Below are 17950 nucleotides of genomic sequence, written 5' to 3' on the forward strand. Positions count from 1 at the left end.
CAGCCACATCCAAAAGCTAAGCTTTTGGGCCAATTCTGCCATAAAGCTGCGCTTTTCATAATTAGCTAAGCTATTTTAGAAAAAGCTAAGCTTTTGGGCCAATACCGCCATAAAGCTGCGCTTTTCATAATTAGCTAAGCTATTTTAGAAAAAGCTAAGCTTTTGGGCCAATACCGCCATAAAGCTGCACTTTTCATAATTAGCTAAGCTATTTTAGAAAAAACTAAGCTTTTGGGCCAATACCGCCATAAAGCTGCGCTTTTCATAATTAGCTTAGCTATTTTAGAAAAAGCTAAGCTTTTGGGCCAATACCGCCAAAAAGCTGCGCTTTTCATAATTAGCTAAGCTATTTTAGAAAAAGCTAAGCTTTTGGGCCAATACCGCCATAAAGCTGCGCTTTTCATAATTAGCTAAGCTATTTTAGAAAAAGCTAAGCTTTTGGGCCAAAAAGCATAGCTTTTCATAAAATAGCTTAGCTATTGAAGAAAAAGCGCAGCTCCATCAAAAAGCTTTGCTTTTGGGCCAATACCGCCATACAGTTGCGTTTTTCATAATTAGCTAAGCTATTTTAGAAAAAGCTAAGCTTTTGGGCCAATACCGCCATAAAGCTGCGCTTTTCATAATTAGCTTAGCTATTTAAGAAAAAGCGCAGCTCCATCAAAAAGCTTAGCTTTTGGGCCAATACCGCCATAAAGCTGCGCTTTTCATAAAAATAGCTTAGCTATTTTGCCCAATATCACCAAGAGCTGAGCTTTTTTAAGAAATTAGCTAAGCTATTTTGGCAAAAAAGCATAGCTTTAGCGCAGCAGCTGTGTTGTTTTTTCCCAAAAAGCTGCGTTTTTTATAAAAAAAAGCTGCGCTTTTTCGGGCCAATACCGCTAAGCTTTTAGCTATGCTTTTAGCTATGCTTTTAGCTGTGCTTTTAGCTCAGCTTTTAGCTTAGCTTTAGCGAACCTTTTTCGGCACGGGTTTCTACTGTTCTTGATACAAGTGTCCCCATTCTTTAAAACTGTACAATAGTCTGAAGTTAAAAGCTCTTAATACTGATTTCAGAGTTAAAGCTGCACTCTCAGAGATTGAAAGTTTTGACAACTTTTTTTACTTTTTGTTTGGAACGAGCCAATTTTTGCGAAAATGCATGGAAATCAGTTATATAAGACTGCTGACAAAAAATTGGATCGCAGGTTTTTATATTTAAATTCAAAAAATGATGTTTTATGCATTTTTCTTATACCTTTATTAACAGTTTAAGCTCTAAAACATTAATTTTCGAATAGTAATAAGAAAATCTGTCATCTGATCTTTTGTCAGCAATATTTTATCGTTGTTTTCCAGATATTAACCCAAAACTTAGCTCTTTCCAAGACAAAAAATAAAAGTTATAAAAATGGTATATCTGTGAGAGTGCAGCTTTAATCCTGAACTTTAGAACCCATGACCCTAATTTCTGGGTCCCTTATAACAGGATTAAGCTAAGCTCACTATTTTTGTTTTTCAAGAATTTGTGTTATATCTACTACTATGAGCTTTTATACTTTCGATAGGAATTGTCTTTACGATAATCGCAATAAACCATTAGCATTTACCAAAATTCATTTTAAGTATGTATTTTGGCTTATTGAAGTAAACTACTTAAACCTTTTAAGCTTAAGAAGTTTCGAGAAATTGAGGCCTGATGTTTGCAAATCACAGAACAGCAAATAGAATTTCTACGTTTATTGTTCTCTATTATACAGTGTAAGGAATGAAAAAGTAAAATTGGAAGTATAATATAATTAAAATCCAATGAGCAACAAATTGTTCCCTGAATCTTTAAAAGATAAAACAATTTGGTTATTTTCATTGATTTTATATTGATATTATACCAAACAAAAAATAAGTTCCCTTCAACACATATTAATTTTTGCAAGTTTAACATTGACAAATTTATAATCTTTGTGAAAAATAAAGTGGCATTTAAGAGAATTTAGTGTTTGAAATTATATTTTGTCCAATCTGATTGCAATATTTATTTCCATTAAAGATTTTTAACGGCCATTACTGATTATGACCGGGTATATTTGTTCATTTAGAAAGAGGCTGAGCCAGTGAACAATATATAGTTTTGAAACCAATTCAAATTGATAAATGCATGTAAAAAAATACTAAACTACATATAAATCTGATCATGAAATATTTTTTATGCACAACATTTCAGCAATTACTAATATTACAGCAGCTCATACTTAGCATAACAACATAACATTCTGCAACAGATGTATGCCATGTTTAGCATTATGCAATATTGGGTCGATTGTTCAGAACTTTTAAAGTGACAATCTTATTCAAAATTAATGCATACACATGAATAACAAACATAATCTTTGAGCGATAAACCATTAACTATTTACATAATGATGCATGCATTATTAATTACTGATAACAAGATTGTAACAGTGTACCATATTCAAAAACTGAAAAACCAAAATTATTAAATGATTGGCGAGTGCTTAAAGATTAGCTGTGACCTACTATATCTCATAATGTAGAAATACCATGTTTTCTGCACTTTTCTTTCAAATTAAACTTGGTATCCTTCATAAGAACCATTGTTTTTCGACATTTATTCATCCTTTTTGGTATATCAAACAATTGTATTAATTGTGGTAAATCTTATTTGGGAGTAAGAGTGCATCTTTGACATCATTGTAGTTGCCTTTCAGAGGTTCATTATTTGAACAAGATTTGAGGTAACTGTTTCAGCTGAACTTGATTTAGTTAAATGTATGAGCACATTGTTGATTATTTCACTTTTAATAGTTAACAATGATCTTCTTACGGTAATCATGTTGTTAACTTTAACAAAGTTCTGAACAAGTGGCCCATTGTTTAAGTAATAGTTTGGTAACATATTGTAAAATTTCACTGATTAAGAAGAGTGGTGCAAGCGAGCAAGATTATATATAATGTGTTCTAACTGTCTTAGAATATATTGTGTCTTCAGCAGGATGGAACCAAATTATCATGTCATGTCTGTTAAGTAATAAAACTGCAATTCTTAATGTTAAGCGTGGTACAACAGGAAATGGAAATGTAGGTGATAAACAAGAGATTATTTGAATATAAAAATGGCACATGCAACATTTAACAACCTTTAACCGTGTATGTGTTGTGAAATTTGATTTATTGTGCATAATTATAATCAAATCAAACAAATGAGAAATTTTCTGAAACCAGTTCAAAATCCTATATATAACCACATACATAAAACATGCCGGTTTATATAAAAACACATAAAAAATGCAATATATGTATGAATGTCAAAACCTGTTCGACTGTACATGTACCATTATTATTCTATTTATCACCCATGCGTTTATCAGAATCGCACCCGAGTTCAAAGTAGGGGATGGGTGTTTGATTAGAGACAATTGATTTTAACCAAGATAAAATCAGTCATCATTATATTATTTTGACATAAAGACAAAAAAAGTGAAGTAAGATTGTATTTAAAGCAGGAAATCCGGAAACTAATTTGAAAGGTATGGTGTTGTTGTTGTTTTTTAAAATGGTGTAGCATGTTTAGAGGAGGCAATATTGTTGCACATTTTTAGAACAATTATTAGAGGATGGGCGATTAATTGAATAATTACGGTATGTATGAATATCGAAACCTGTTGGACTGTACATGTTAATATATACTTGAAAATATCACAAATTTGAAATGAACAATAAGTCAAGGGATGTGACTGACCTGGCAGCTGAAACCAATGAATTTCAGCAAGGGGGGTTGGGGCCGCTCTAGGCTTCCTAAGGAGTAAAGCACCCCCCTGCCCAGAGGCAAAACTGGCTTTTTATGACCTTTTTGTGGGCTCTCTTTGCATTCAGTTTACATTATTTAATCAATTATAAAAGTAGTTGTTTTTTTTTTGGGGGGGGGGGGTCCACAAGTCATAGGATCCAAGGAAATCTGCAGACAAATCACATACTTGTTCGCGTGTGATATAACAATATTTTTGCAAGGGGATGCAAAAGTTTGTCTGTTTTTCATGGTCATGTGGGATAACTCTATAATTACTATATCCAGAGTTATGGGCCATGCTACACATAATTATGTTTCTTTAATATCTGAATATCCTGGTAAATTTTTCATGTCAATATATATGTTTAAGTTACGGCAAAAATAAGTGTTTGTATGATGACCATCCAGATGAAAGCACCAAGGCAATGACAATTCCTTTGACCCATTGACTTTCTTTCACAAAGAGAAACGCCAAATATTATTTTAATACATGTATTCTCTATATAGCAAAAATTTGGAATGGTGCACATAATTTTTTTCACAAAATTGCAATTGACATAAAAAAATCACATATTTAAAACTGATATGTATGTAAGATATGAATATATAATTGTAAAATGAAGACATCATATACATAATTATTATGAACATAAAATGAGTATTGCATACTCTATATACCATTAAAAAGGGTATTATCAAAAAACCCTGATATGTATTTTTAAATAAAAAGTGTAATTATCCAATAAATGAAAATTTACAATGGCCATGATATGTTTGGATTTAAATACTAAATTTAATTTGCCGAATTATGATAATTTTACAAATAACCAATTTACTGTAATTTTAGAAATACAATAATGCCACCCGTAGCACTTAATAGAATCTACTGAATATTATTAGTTTCACACACAAGTTGATTCTTAAAATCTAAACCAAAATTTGACATGTAAAATGGAACTTGAATGATATAGTGTTCCCTAAAACGTGATTTAAACACAAAGTTCTAAACATTAGATACAGTCTGACCCCGTTGGCTCAAACTCTCAGGGAACAGCGAACATACCTTGAGCCTCAATAATTTTGAACCAAGTTTGATTGCTTACCTTTAGTTTAAAGAAACTGGTCCTTTGCATCCAGTTTGAGCCAACAGGAATTGGAACAAAAGGAGTCCAGTCAACGGGGTTTAACTGTATATAAATTTAGTAACCTGTTTGATGTACATCCTATAAATAAAATTATATCAACCATTAAAACCATCTCCCTACAATAACCTCAAAACCATTGTAACCAGCACTAGAGAGCACATTGTTATGTAGTTTATAAAGCTTCTTGTGCCCTCGTTACACAGATCTGTATCACAGAAGCAGTAGTTCCTCGTCCGGGAAAAGTCATCTACACTTTGTCTGCAGCCAATGAAGGGCTCGTTTATTTCTGCAACGGAAATTGAAAAACATGCGTCAATCAATTAGTCAGAGGCTCAATATGAATGAAAGTTACAAGTCATATATATGAAAAACAGATCACTGCAAGCAGTTTGGTCAAGGGGCATTACTTGACAAATACTCTAGCTAGAGTTATTGGACTTGCTGCAATTATGCATCTGGTTTTATCTTTCGGTGTAATAATTACTGCAATCACAACCAGAGTTATTAATTTATACCTCAGAGCTGCAATGCTAGAGTATAATCTCAATTAACGAGGGTAACAGGTGACAAAACTGTTTTATACAGTTTGGTGTCAAGGACAGGGTTCAATAACTAGCATGCAATATAAGTGAATTGCATTGTAATTTATAGGCATGCTAGTAACCGAATTGTTAAGCTCTGCCTTTTTGTTCTGTTTGTAGTTCAATTTGGATACTGACAATTTATAGATGGTAACACGAAAACTAGTGGACGTTCATTCACCTCCTACAATGAATCAATGTATAAGTGCTTGCAGGCAGTGTTTATGTACAGAAAGCCCGGGCGTTTATTTCGTCCCGTTTACACGTTTACAAATATCTGTAAACCTGGGAGCCTTACTGGTGAGTATATCAAAGAAGCCAACAAAACTATTTCTGTACCTCTTAAAGCCTCTATGAAGTTTGTGTAGTCAACTCTGCTGTAGCATTTCCTTCTGGCAACCTGGTATTCTGCAAAATATATATACTATTGTAAGTATTTGGTTAACTATAAAATTTGTTATTTTAAAAAAAACAAGAGCGGTCACAGACAGCTATATCCCCCGCCTCATGGGGCATTTTTTTGTAATGAAAGCCAATCAATGGTAAGGGTAGTTTCTCAGGAACATAAGAAATGCGTATACCGTAATTAAGAAAGGGCAATAACTCTTTCAAATAAGGTCAAATTGCAAAAGCCTGACAATATGCGCTGCATCACTTTATAGTCATCAACGTAAGTGGAGTTGCGAAGAAACCAATTTTATATGTAAAATAAGCAAAGGGCAATAACTCTTTCAAAAATGGTCAAATCAGGAAAGCCCGACAATATGCGCTGCTTCACTTTATGATCATCAATCTGTGAAAGTTTGGTAGAAATCGCATGAAAAACGTAAGAGGAGTTGCGAAGACACCAATTTTAAATGTAAAATAAGCAAAGGGCAATAACTCTTTCAAAAAAAGTCGAATCGGGAAAGCCCGACAATATGCGCTGCTTCACTTCATGATCATCAATCTGTGAAAGTTTGGTAGAAATCGCATGAGAAATGTAAGAGGAGATGCAAAGAAATAAATGTGGGCCGGACGGACACACACACACACACACACACGGAATCGCGCCTACCACTACTATATCCCCTCGCCTTTTCAAGTGGTTAAAAGATTATCGAGCATTGCTGAATATTGATCATTTGCCTCAAGTTAGCAATAATCGATAAAAAATTCCAAAAAATCAATTACGATTTACAAAATTTGATAATGGCTTATATTTTTTCATCAAAATCTTTATCATGGCATTCTAAATGGAAGTTTTACCAATTTACTAAACCAGAACAAAGAAGTTATCAACTTTATATCACAACCAATAAGGTTAGTCATGTCTTGGTGTACCAAATGACCGAAAATGTAATTTTTAACAAACATTTAACTATTATACAGGTTTTTCCATCAAAACTTTCCATTTTAACATGATTCTGTTTGGATAATGAAATTGATGATTGATCAAAATGGCCTCTCAGTTTATTAATGATGATACTAGATAATGTAAAATGATGATTGATCAAAATGGCCTCTCAGTTTATTAATGATGATACTAGATAATGTTTTTTTTACTGATTTTCAATACCTGGTTGTCATGCTGTTATAGAAAAAATACAACATGTTTCAAATTAATTTATCAAATACAGTAAAACTGTGATAGTTCGAGGACGCCGGGGTCCGAGCTGAAACCTTGAGGGAACCGATGTTTCGAGAGACCCAAGTTTCAATTTCCCAGTCTGTTATGAAATATCTTTCAGTGTATTTTATGTTAGAAGTCGTCAATTCGGCTGTTTACTACGACACCAATTATGCGTTGCGTTGTATTTTTATAAAAAGGCCATTTTCTAAACAAGCAATATTTAAATATGACAGTACATATTATGGCATAAGTCAGATTTAAGTTTCGCAAAATCAAGGATTGATGATTGGCGCATCTTGTCTGTCTCGCGAAACTGTTCAAACACAATTATCTTCCCAAATGCCTTTATCAACTAATAGCGGTCGGACGTTAACAGTCATAAACGTTTTTTTCACACCTCATGAAATTTCCTTTCAACTTGTTTATTTTGGAAAATGCATTCGGGATTAAGTGTAAAATTATGACCTCGAGAGAGCCATAAGGATTTGTGCATGATAAATGTATTTGGGACCAGCTGTACTCAACTCCTCAAATTATTTCGGTTTTGATGCAGCGTCAGTATATTTGATATGAAAATAGAAGGAAAAATGATGGGGACCAAGTTCTGACCTCGAGGGACCGCCAGTCTCGAACGACTGCCTGTGACCGCAGTTTTACTGTAACACATTACCTGGTGACATTAAAAAACAATACCTTGGTCCCACTCCTTGGAGCACCTATAACATCCTGTATCTGTGGCTGTCCCGTCTTTCTCCGGTTCAAACGGTTCAACTGGACAGTTAACGCACTCGTAACACTGTAAAGATAATATGAAACATTCATATAAATATGACCCTGTATCTAACTTAAGGCCCACTCCTTGAAGCCACTATAACATTAACATCCTGTGTCTGTGGCCGCCCAATTTCTCTGCAGTTCAACTGGGCACTTTATGTACTTGAAATATGGAACATTCGTTTATTATTTTAATGTTACTAATTACAGGTCTCACTCCCTGGAGGACCTATCAAATAGAAGTATATGAAGCCGTCTTGTCTTTCTCCGTTTCAACTGGGCGAACTAGCACACCTTACATGAAATTTTCTTATGTTACAATTATACTTATTAAAGGCCCAATTACTGTGAGCACCAATTACAAATTCTCATATTCAAGCATATTCTGACACAGCAAACAAATGTCGAATTAAATATATCTAGTGCAAAACAAATTTCTACAAATGTGATGTTAAATGAAACAGCCAAAAATGTGAAAAACAATAGCACTGAATAATTTCATAAATCAAATATATCATTTAAAGGAGAGGAGAAATATTTTTTGTATACATTTCTTTTTAACTAATCTATTTTGACTTTGTGTTTCAAAGCTACCAGATTTCACACTATCACTTATAGGAAGAAACATTTGCTAGTGTGAAATCTCTAGTGTGAAATCTCTATATGTAAGAATTCACTCATAACGAACTACAGTAACCTTATGAGATTTCAATATTTCACAAACCGTAATTCCGTCAATCTCCTTGTCATAGTTGGCCTCATTCCCTCCTTCCACATACCCGGGAATGACCGGCTGATCAGACCATGTGTTTTGAAACTCATTGAACGTACCATCTCGCCACACTGTGGGAAGAAAATACCAACATATGATGTGATGTCATTGAAAAAATCTGTTTGCATAATTATATATTCTGAAGAAGATGGGAAGTTAAAAGCTTAATTTCTTTCTTTTTAATGCAATACCAATGGGAACAAAATCTAAATATACATGTAATTATCAAACTGAAGTATGTATGGGATGACTTTAATGGAAGTTTTGAAGAATATTAATCCCAGGAAATAGACTGAAACTTAAACTTCCAAATTTGAGCCCTCGGAAGTGCAAAAACTTCCAACATTTCCGATTAAACTTGAGAAAGCTTGTGAGTTAAACATATCAAAACCTGGCATTGATGTTACATTATAAATACATACGGTATCCAATAAGTTTTGAATTAATTCAATAGTTTGAATAACCTTGTGTAGAGCTAGCATATTTTTGTTGCAAATTATTTCACATTTTGTCAGAATTGCTGAACAGAAATCTGAACATTCTTATACTTGAACTTCAAAGTTTGGAAGAAAAACATCCAAAACAATTAAATATTATAGTTGGGTTTAAACCTGTCCTCTCGCAGCTTGACTGTTTTGACAACCTTATTTATTTTTGGTCTTGGAATGAGCCATGTTTTACATAAATGTGTGTAAACCAGTAATATAAGACTTCTGACATAAGATCAGATTGCAGGTTTTCATATTAACGTTAAAAAGGGATGTTATGGCTTAAGGAAAAATGAAACTTTTATCAGATTCCCAAACAATTGAGTTCTGTTCCATTGTGAGCTATCTAACAGGACTGAATTGAAGGTACAAGTATCAGTGCAAAAAAAATGATTCCGAGACTCTTCTTTTTTTTAAATGTTAAAACTGTTAATCTGTGAGAGAGTAGCTTTATAGGTACCAGTAAATTAATTTAAATGCATTATTATGTCTAACTAAATTGACTTCAGATGTTATAAATGGAGTTTTCAATTAATAGCTAAGTGGGCACAAACTCCCAAGTTAAGAAAAAGGGTCGAAATCTTGCTTATATTTTTTATACATACACAGATCATATGCTTTTTTTGATTTTTATTCTTAAAGTAAAATGAGTCTAACATAATGCATTAAAATTAAAACACTTCTTCATGCATCTACCTAAAATGTAGACTTTCTATCGTGAAAAGTTGTTTGCGAAAGTTCACTTTAAACTTTTACTTGTAGGCTTGTTAACTCTTGCAAATATCACTTTCCTTGCATTAATGTACCTGTCATCCTTAGCTCAAACAATGAACACAAACATGGTATTAGCCCACATATACATCTCTCAAGAGAAGTGTAGTGTTTCACATCCTTTCTCATTTTATTGACGGATTGACAAACATATTTCAATACCTCCCGCTGCAATGCCGTTCAGGTCAAAATCACAGTCAGGCCCTCCAGTTGGATTGGTCCACAAATACTGGGTGAGCTCGATAGAAAACCCGTTCTTGTAGATGGAACCCTGGAAACAATACATATTCACAAGAAATAAATTTAGAGGACGTAGTATATTAATGTAAATAGAGACAAATCTTTAATTGTATTTTCTCCATTTCTAGTACCAAGTACACATAGGTAAGGAATAAATTAAATAAACCATCAAATCATATTCAGATTCACTATATCATTCATTGTTAAAGTATTTCGCAAGTTTCTTAACTAAAAATAAATTAAGTACATGTTTATAAATTACTTAAGAAAATGCTTGCTTTTCATTTGTCTTACATTTTCAGTCATTTCTTATCTCAAGTTCATTTTAGTTTCTCTTTCAGTTTTCACTTTATGCTTAATTTTGATTAAAAATTAAAAAGATAATTTCGTTAATTCTTCCTATTAAAAAGGGACTTTTGCTTTAGAACAATAGAAAACGTTGTCCCTGCTCTTAACTCTTCCATACCTTAGTAATGTCAGTGAAGAATTGTATGGTGAGGACATTTGCACAGGTGGTAAACTCCAGCGTACCAATCTGGGTCTCTGAAAGTGTGCCACAAAGTCCGGTCCGGAAATCAATCCCCTTTAACAGCTTCGCATTGTCACATCTCTCAGCTGGGAAGTATACAAGGATATACAACTATTTTGAGCCTAGGGAGGTGTATTTCACTATATAGACTACCAGAAAGCATTTTTAGTATTTGGTATCAAAAGAAGACTTTTCCAAAATTTATGCGATCACCGCTTCTGAAAATAAGGAAAGCGTAATATGGTAATCTGTGCTTGACTACACAATGCAATCACCACACTTAGATTTGTTCTCTTAAAGATTTGATTTACACTTTAAAATTATCTCCATATTTCAAAACTGTTTAATTTACAAAAACATCATGCTCTTACCATCATAAAATTTCACATAATCGTAACAATTAATAGGTATCCCAGCAGCATCTGTCTGCCCGTACACATCAAAACTCTGGATCCGTATAGACCACTGATGATCAAGCTTCCCTATCAAAGTAACAACACAGTCTTGTCCTCTCTCATAGAAATTCTGAAATGATATGTAAGAAAAGGTTCATTATTTGTATATACAAAGTGTGGTTCATTATTTGTATATACAAAGTGTATGTAATTTCATCCAAGGAATTGCATTTCGAATTTGGGTTATGTAGAAAATAGAAAAGGATCTTCATTTGTATACAAGTGTTTGTAATTTCATCCAAGGAATACCGTACTTGTGAATACCAATTACAAGTTTTTACTCAACAATGAAAACATGGATAACAATGATCAAGCTAGATGTAAACTATATGAGGACAAGTTATTTTATTTTCAAAAATAGCCTTTTGGTGGTAACTTTGTCGTCAGAGGGCTTTCTAGATAGTCAAACCAGGATTTGTTGAAGAACCCTTTGCACAGAAATGAGGATAAAAACTGAAAACTTGTATGGATTAATTAACAGCGGGTTTTTTTTTTTGCCTTTCTGGCGGCAAAATGTGGCGTCATTCCCCCACCTGAAAAAAGTACCTATAGGTATATATTTTTCCCCTAGCCAGGTAAATAATCCCCTTTAAAAAAACATTTGACTTCTTTTTTTAGAGGAACATTGGCCTCTAAACAATTAGCAAATGTAGCAATATAAAGTGCCAGTCATGAAAATGTTCATAGGTTGTTGAATAAAAGGTTTGGAAACAAGTTGAACATTATATAAATCATGCTTGTATTTTCCCCTTTTTGCAAAACCGATGCTATTTTCCCCTATCAAAGGACCCTGCAACAATTTCCTCAAAAGTGAAAAAATACACTGATTTATAGCAACAACAAAATTGACAGTGTAGGAAGACTTTTTTGTCAAAATGATGTAATTAAAATTAACTACACTCATATATTTTGTCCAAAATGAATTTCAGTTACAGAATTTATTTTAATATCTACAGTACTAATGATGTTAAGTTTACTGGAAGATACAAACCAGTTCTTGAGCGTGTGATAGCAGCTGGTATCTATTTCTCTCCTGAACTTTTTTCACCAGCGGGTTCCAAATGTTATTGCACCGTCCATGCAAGTCCTGTATCACTATAACATCATCTGCAAATAAAAAGTAATCAACAGTGTTTCATTAAAGATTTCAGAAATAAACTGTGCCTTATACCGACATTTTAATTATAACAATATGAGCCTTATGGGCACTAATAACGAGCATAAATTTTACATTCTACCAAATGGTGATTTCATCTGAAGTATGTCCATTACAAATAAAAACTCTGTCAGCTCAAAATAGAATTAAAAATGACAGTGTGGACTTCTTCTTTAAGTCTGCTCTAGCTTGATCCTCGCTAAGTGATGACATACTTAAGATGAAATCACCATTTGGTAGAATGTAAAATTTATGCTCGTTATTAACCTCTAACTTTAAAACTAGCTTGATCCCTTAAGGAACTCGCTCATTAACAGCAAGAAGGACAGGTGATTTATTTTTAATTTTGGTCATTTCATTAATGACAGTATTAAGAATACAGAACTCTAGTATTGTGCTTTTAGTGACAGAGATAATCAGACAGCTGGTTCATACCAACAAAAAGGCTACAAGATCGGCTAGTCCACCTAAATGTCCGTCAACAAGTCTTTTGACCATTTTTTACTATGGCAGACTCATGACGTCCACCATCCCAGCAAAAAGTAGAGAACGATCCTTGCGCAGAGAATCCACGCGGCCACAATTTTGAAATTATCTCCATAAAAATTTCAAATTTCTACGAAAATGTTATTGCCTTCTATTCAACACATATTTATTTTTGTCATTATGCCAAAAAAAATGTTCAGATATCATAAAACACTTAATGTGTCGATTGTTTATCAAGTATCCCGATATCTGTAAATCTGCGAAAAATCTGACAGGTTGTGTACAAGTATAAAACTGTATTCGTGACCCAGAATATATTTATGTGCAGGGCTTTTTCTATAGTACCCACGGGTCTGACTATCGGACCCATTCCCAAAGCAAAATATAAGATATTTTCCCAATCTTCAGAAAAAAAAACAATCAAAAATAAAAAAAAATCCTAATAAATTATTTGATGTAAAGTTTTTTTTGATAATTGAACTCGAAAATCATTGATTTTCATCACATTCAGATATCTGTATGAAATATTATCTGTCATGATTGATTTATAGCACTAGATATTTACACCAAAGAATTGATATTTCAGTCATTTTGGGTCTTTTAAAGGGAAATAAACTGATATAAAATCATTTCCTAATTTGCAGGAGACTAGACAGCTTTTTCTTTTAACTCTTAAATTTCCCAATTTTGGCATTTTCACGACGGAAAATTTCCCAAAATGTCTAGGGTCTTTTTCCCAAATTGGGTTTAGATCACTGTCGGGTATATATTGAACAATTTTATCATTTTTATTCAACATCGATGCATATATTACTATACATTCTTTAGTCCGGTGTTAAATGGTAGAGAGTTGTAGCGTTACAGGGAAACATAAGAAATGTCAAAATAATAAAAAAGTATCCCTGATAGCTCATTATTGTAGCTACAAGAGCGGCTAGTCTAAAATAATAGACGTGTTATACGGGATTCTTCCAATCCCTAAGGTCTAAACGGGAATGTGCAAAAAACGGGGATATTTTAAAAATATTGAAATTGTTTTAAGTGAAGTATTTTATGGTTGAAATTTATCATAGAGAATTATATTCATCTTTTACCATGTAAGTGAAATGTTATTTTGCACTAAACAAGCATTTAATGCATTAAAACAAGTTGTTTACCTTTCCAATAAAACGAAAGTTGACTGACACAGACAACAATTATGCGAAGGGGAACAACTCTATACAATCGTAATAACTCGGCCTCCTCCGACAAAGCTTCGAGATAGACCTCGTTATACAATTATTTGGACTACAAGAGCGGCAAGAGCTACCAGGGTGGCTGGTCTTTATTCACACAAACATTACTTTCTTGTTTACTTAATTATCAAGAGTACACGTCAGATAACGTTATTTGATGAACTAGACTACAGCAACAAAAATATTGTGATTTAACCACATTCTTAACAGCTTAATGCAATGTTGTTTTCTTTCAGTAATTCGTCGATGTCACTTTAAAAACATCGATGGTAAATGATTAGCCGTGAAAATGTTAAATATATATTAATACCTGGCCCTGGGTTTTGTCCAGGCTGGCAGGTAATTACTTTAAAAAGCAAAAATAACGAAATAAAATTTAAAGATTCCATTGTTGTTTACTTCCGCATTTCGGAAATATATTGTGTAGTGAGATTTGCAAAATGAATTTGGTACACGCAGGCGCCCTGTTTCAATATCTACCGGGACCAATAATAATTCTTCTCCCAGATATCTTCAAGTCATATTGAACCGTTTGATGTTGTGTATCTGGCATTGTATGGGGAAATGTTGACAATGTACGTTCAGTTGTATGTTTCTCATTGTTTATCCTAGATATTTTCAGAAGTATTGCTCACAGGTTAATTCTACTCCCAGATAGAATCGAAGAGTTTTCTAAATTTTCGTTTCTACTTTTTTCCATTGAAGTGTGAGGAAATATGTAATTGGGGATTTCGTGACTTATTTATGGTAAAAAAACTTATTGAAAATTGACTTTATAAATACCGATGCCAATGGTTTTTAGGTATATGTAAATACATTCTATTTTGTACGTCGATTGAGTTTTCAGAACTCTTTCTTTTTTATTTTGCTCTTCAAAATATGGCTGCAGGATTTCCCATTGAGAACAGTTCCAGGGGTGTAGCTATAGTATTTGTATATGTAAGCAGACATTTTATGGGGAACCAGAGTTAAGTATTTATCAACTAGATTTCCACTGGTGCATTCTAAAGTTAGATTTGACTTTTAGTTTCTCCATTATTTCAAAACTTATGAAATTGTTCTTGTTTTTCGTTTTGCGAAAGCGTTTTGGTTTCGATTTACATAACCTGTACGAGAAAAGGTGTTATTAATGACAACACAATCAGTGCTCGGTGTTCGATAGCCGATCCTTCGCAATAACCATTTGGCGAGATAATGGTATGATAGAACTTTGTTTGTTTTAATGTAAGATCGTAATATATTTCAGTAACTGAGCAGCGAAAGTCTTGCTATGGATAATAATCTTTGTATTTTGTTTTGGTAATTTCTTAAGATAGACGAGGAGCCCCCGAGGGGGAGTGATTACTTTTGTGCGAAATGACTTGAATTGGAGTGATTAATAAATACATTTATCATCGGTTGCATGAACAATTCTAATCATGAGTCGCAAGTTACTTTCAAGAATACTTTGCAAAACAAGTTCTGGCAAAGAACACATAACTGCAATTGTATTGAAGTACTCGGATGCACCAACTCGTTCTCTATTATTATTGGATGCAATAAACCGTTTGTTAAACAATACCACGGTAAAAATAGATAAAACCATATGGATTTCTTAAAAACCGTTTAAAATATTAAACATTTTTTTCGCGTTAGTCTTTTAAATTGAAGCTCCACAAAGCAAGTGTAGGCTGTGCTTACTAATTCTGGTTAATTACCTGAAGAGTTCAAAATGATTGGACAAGGAGTGAAAACGGTCTAGGACACTTTTTTCATAATATATGTGTAAGATAAAATCATAAAAACCCCATCCGGATACTGCCACCTATGCGTCGGTATGCTACTAAAGTGTCAGACCTCGTTTCATTCATATACAATTTTCGCACCTTTCATTGAAATAGTCAGTATTAGTGTAATACCAAATGTATTTATAGAATATTAATACTATCCGTAGACTAACGTAAGTAACCGGTAGGCATAACCATATTGATAATTCCCTAAAATATGACAACTTACACATTTTTGTTGAATTGTCATATCAAAACAAATATCTAAAACTAATTTTTATCACATGCAAGTTTTGTTTTTGCCATTTTTTGCATTTATACAATTTATTATATTCATGGAAATTGTTAAAGGTATCTGTCATTTAAACCCCCATTGTGTGTATGATGACAGCAATCTCCCAGAGATTCAAATCTTGGATATCTTTGAACGGGAACTGGCGGAGCTGGCGCTCAGAGCCACCGTTCGTACGTGTGATCGTGCATGGTACGAGGTCTGCCTTCTTTTTCTGCTTTCCCATCGTACATGCGTATGTGGTCGCGCATGATACGAGAACTGTCCAATCCGTTTTTTTATCTAATCACCCACCATTTACCTAGATTTCGCCTCCGTTTCTTCACCTCTAAACTTGAGCCCCTGCTTATTTTTTTCCACCAAACTCCCTTTTGGCGCCACCCCTATGTACGCCTGTATTTCGCCCGAACCTCCCTCTTCACTACCTTACCTCTCTCATATACCACGACTCTTTCTTTTAATTCTTCTCTTTACTGATCTCTCTCCCATCCTGCTTTTTCCGCTCCTCTTGTGATCCATCTATGCTCTTCCCAACATTTGCCCCTCTCTCTGTACCATGTCCTTTCTTACATGTCTCCCCGACCTCCTGTTTACACTACTGTCTCTTTCCTTCGACTCTTTACTGACCTCTCTCCCATCCTGCTTTTCCCTCTCCTCTTGTAATCCATCCATGCTCTTCCCAACATTATTTGCCCCTCTCTCTGTACCATGTCCTTCCTGACATGTCTCCCCGATGATGCGGGCCCCGACGAATGTGCTTGAGTAATTAAACATTAAACATTAATTCTCAAATCAAGTCTAGCTTTCAAGCACTAGTGTAAAGAATATAAAAAGAAATATAAGACGAAACATCCACGGAGGTAATAGTAAAGTTGCTCCCGCGAATGATAATATACGTCAATCGACGGATTATTATACTTCCTACACATTTGTTAGGTAAACTTGTGCTTATTATGAGGATGTGCTTGTGATGATTCTTTATACAATAGAGTATCCCTCACATACATACGTGTAACATGAGCATTATACTTTTAGGAAAAAAGAGGCAAATATGAATGATGTTTCATTTTGAGGTTGAAGCTACCCATACACCCTTCGCTTCTTTTTCGTTGCATCGGTTCAATTATTTCTTTTTCTACTTTTTTGTATACGCAGCTGCATATTTTGCGTATAGCTAGCTGCGCGCCTGCTGGCAGTATCGGTCAGGACAAAAACATGCATTAAAGTATGTATTCTCTTATAATATACGTCATAAAATTATGTGGTGCTAATAGTTGGTGGATGGTATAATGCTAAATGTATTCTGTAGACCATCACAAGCTTCGATTATGAGCGACGCTCTGAGTTGGCCCTCTTTGGATCGCGGGATTTAGTGCCTATTTAGGTATTAAATATTATTCGGGACACACGTTCTTTTCTACAGTCATACCTAAAAGTGGCCCTTTTAATGAACTCATTACGAGCGTTGGATAGAACATGTATAATAAGTATAGAATTTTAAATTCATTTATATATTACTCAAGATATTTGCACAAAACAACAACACAATAACAATGATTTTCTTTCAAATCTATGTACATTTGAGAGTATTTGTGGTCAATATTAATTTAAGTATTTCAGGCGAAGAACCTTTTCACCAATCTTGATGATCATGTAGTAAGTCTTTGCGTAGAACCCAGTGCTGGCAGCGGGAATCGGGCACAGGAGTGGAACTGATAGACTTGTCACCACGCACCAGTCACTTTCATCATGGTACCCATTTTGCCGCACTGGTGAATCAATGCAGGGTTTTTACATGTAAAAAAGAAATCCACGTAAGTACAAAACTTGTCAATTGTGTAGGACACACACAGTTTGGCTTTATATG

At 33.9% G+C, this 17950-nt stretch overlaps 1 protein-coding gene across 1 annotated transcript; it reads right to left on the reverse strand.

The window, feature by feature from the left end:
- Window positions 1-1701: 1701 nt before the first annotated feature.
- Window positions 1702-14439, reverse strand: LOC128237243 (uncharacterized). Its single transcript, XM_052952592.1, has 9 exons — window positions 14336-14439; window positions 12140-12255; window positions 11065-11218; window positions 10631-10779; window positions 10087-10195; window positions 8618-8736; window positions 7813-7915; window positions 5847-5915; window positions 1702-5212 (listed from the first exon to the last, which is right to left on the reverse strand). The coding sequence occupies exons 1-9, from the start codon at window positions 14412-14414 to the stop codon at window positions 5043-5045; spliced, it is 1068 nt and encodes a 355-aa protein (XP_052808552.1). The 5' UTR covers window positions 14415-14439; the 3' UTR covers window positions 1702-5042.
- Between the last annotated feature and the right edge of the window lie 3511 nt (window positions 14440-17950).

This window comes from Mya arenaria, chromosome 6 (assembly GCF_026914265.1).
Source record: "Mya arenaria isolate MELC-2E11 chromosome 6, ASM2691426v1".
Lineage (NCBI taxonomy): Eukaryota > Metazoa > Mollusca > Bivalvia > Myida > Myidae > Mya > Mya arenaria.

Bases quoted from the DNA above. Each gene is read 5' to 3' on its own strand.
- LOC128237243 (XM_052952592.1), bottom strand. From the start codon at position 14,414: ATGGAATCTTTAAATTTTATTTCGTTATTTTTGCTTTTTAAAGTAATT. The intron at 10,780-11,064 runs GTAAGAGCATGA...TATACTTCCCAG, and splicing joins TTATGTGAAATTTTATGATG to CTGAGAGATGTGACAATGCG. The intron at 5,213-5,846 runs GTACAGAAATAG...TTTCCGTTGCAG, and splicing joins CTTCATAGAGGCTTTAAGAG to AAATAAACGAGCCCTTCATT.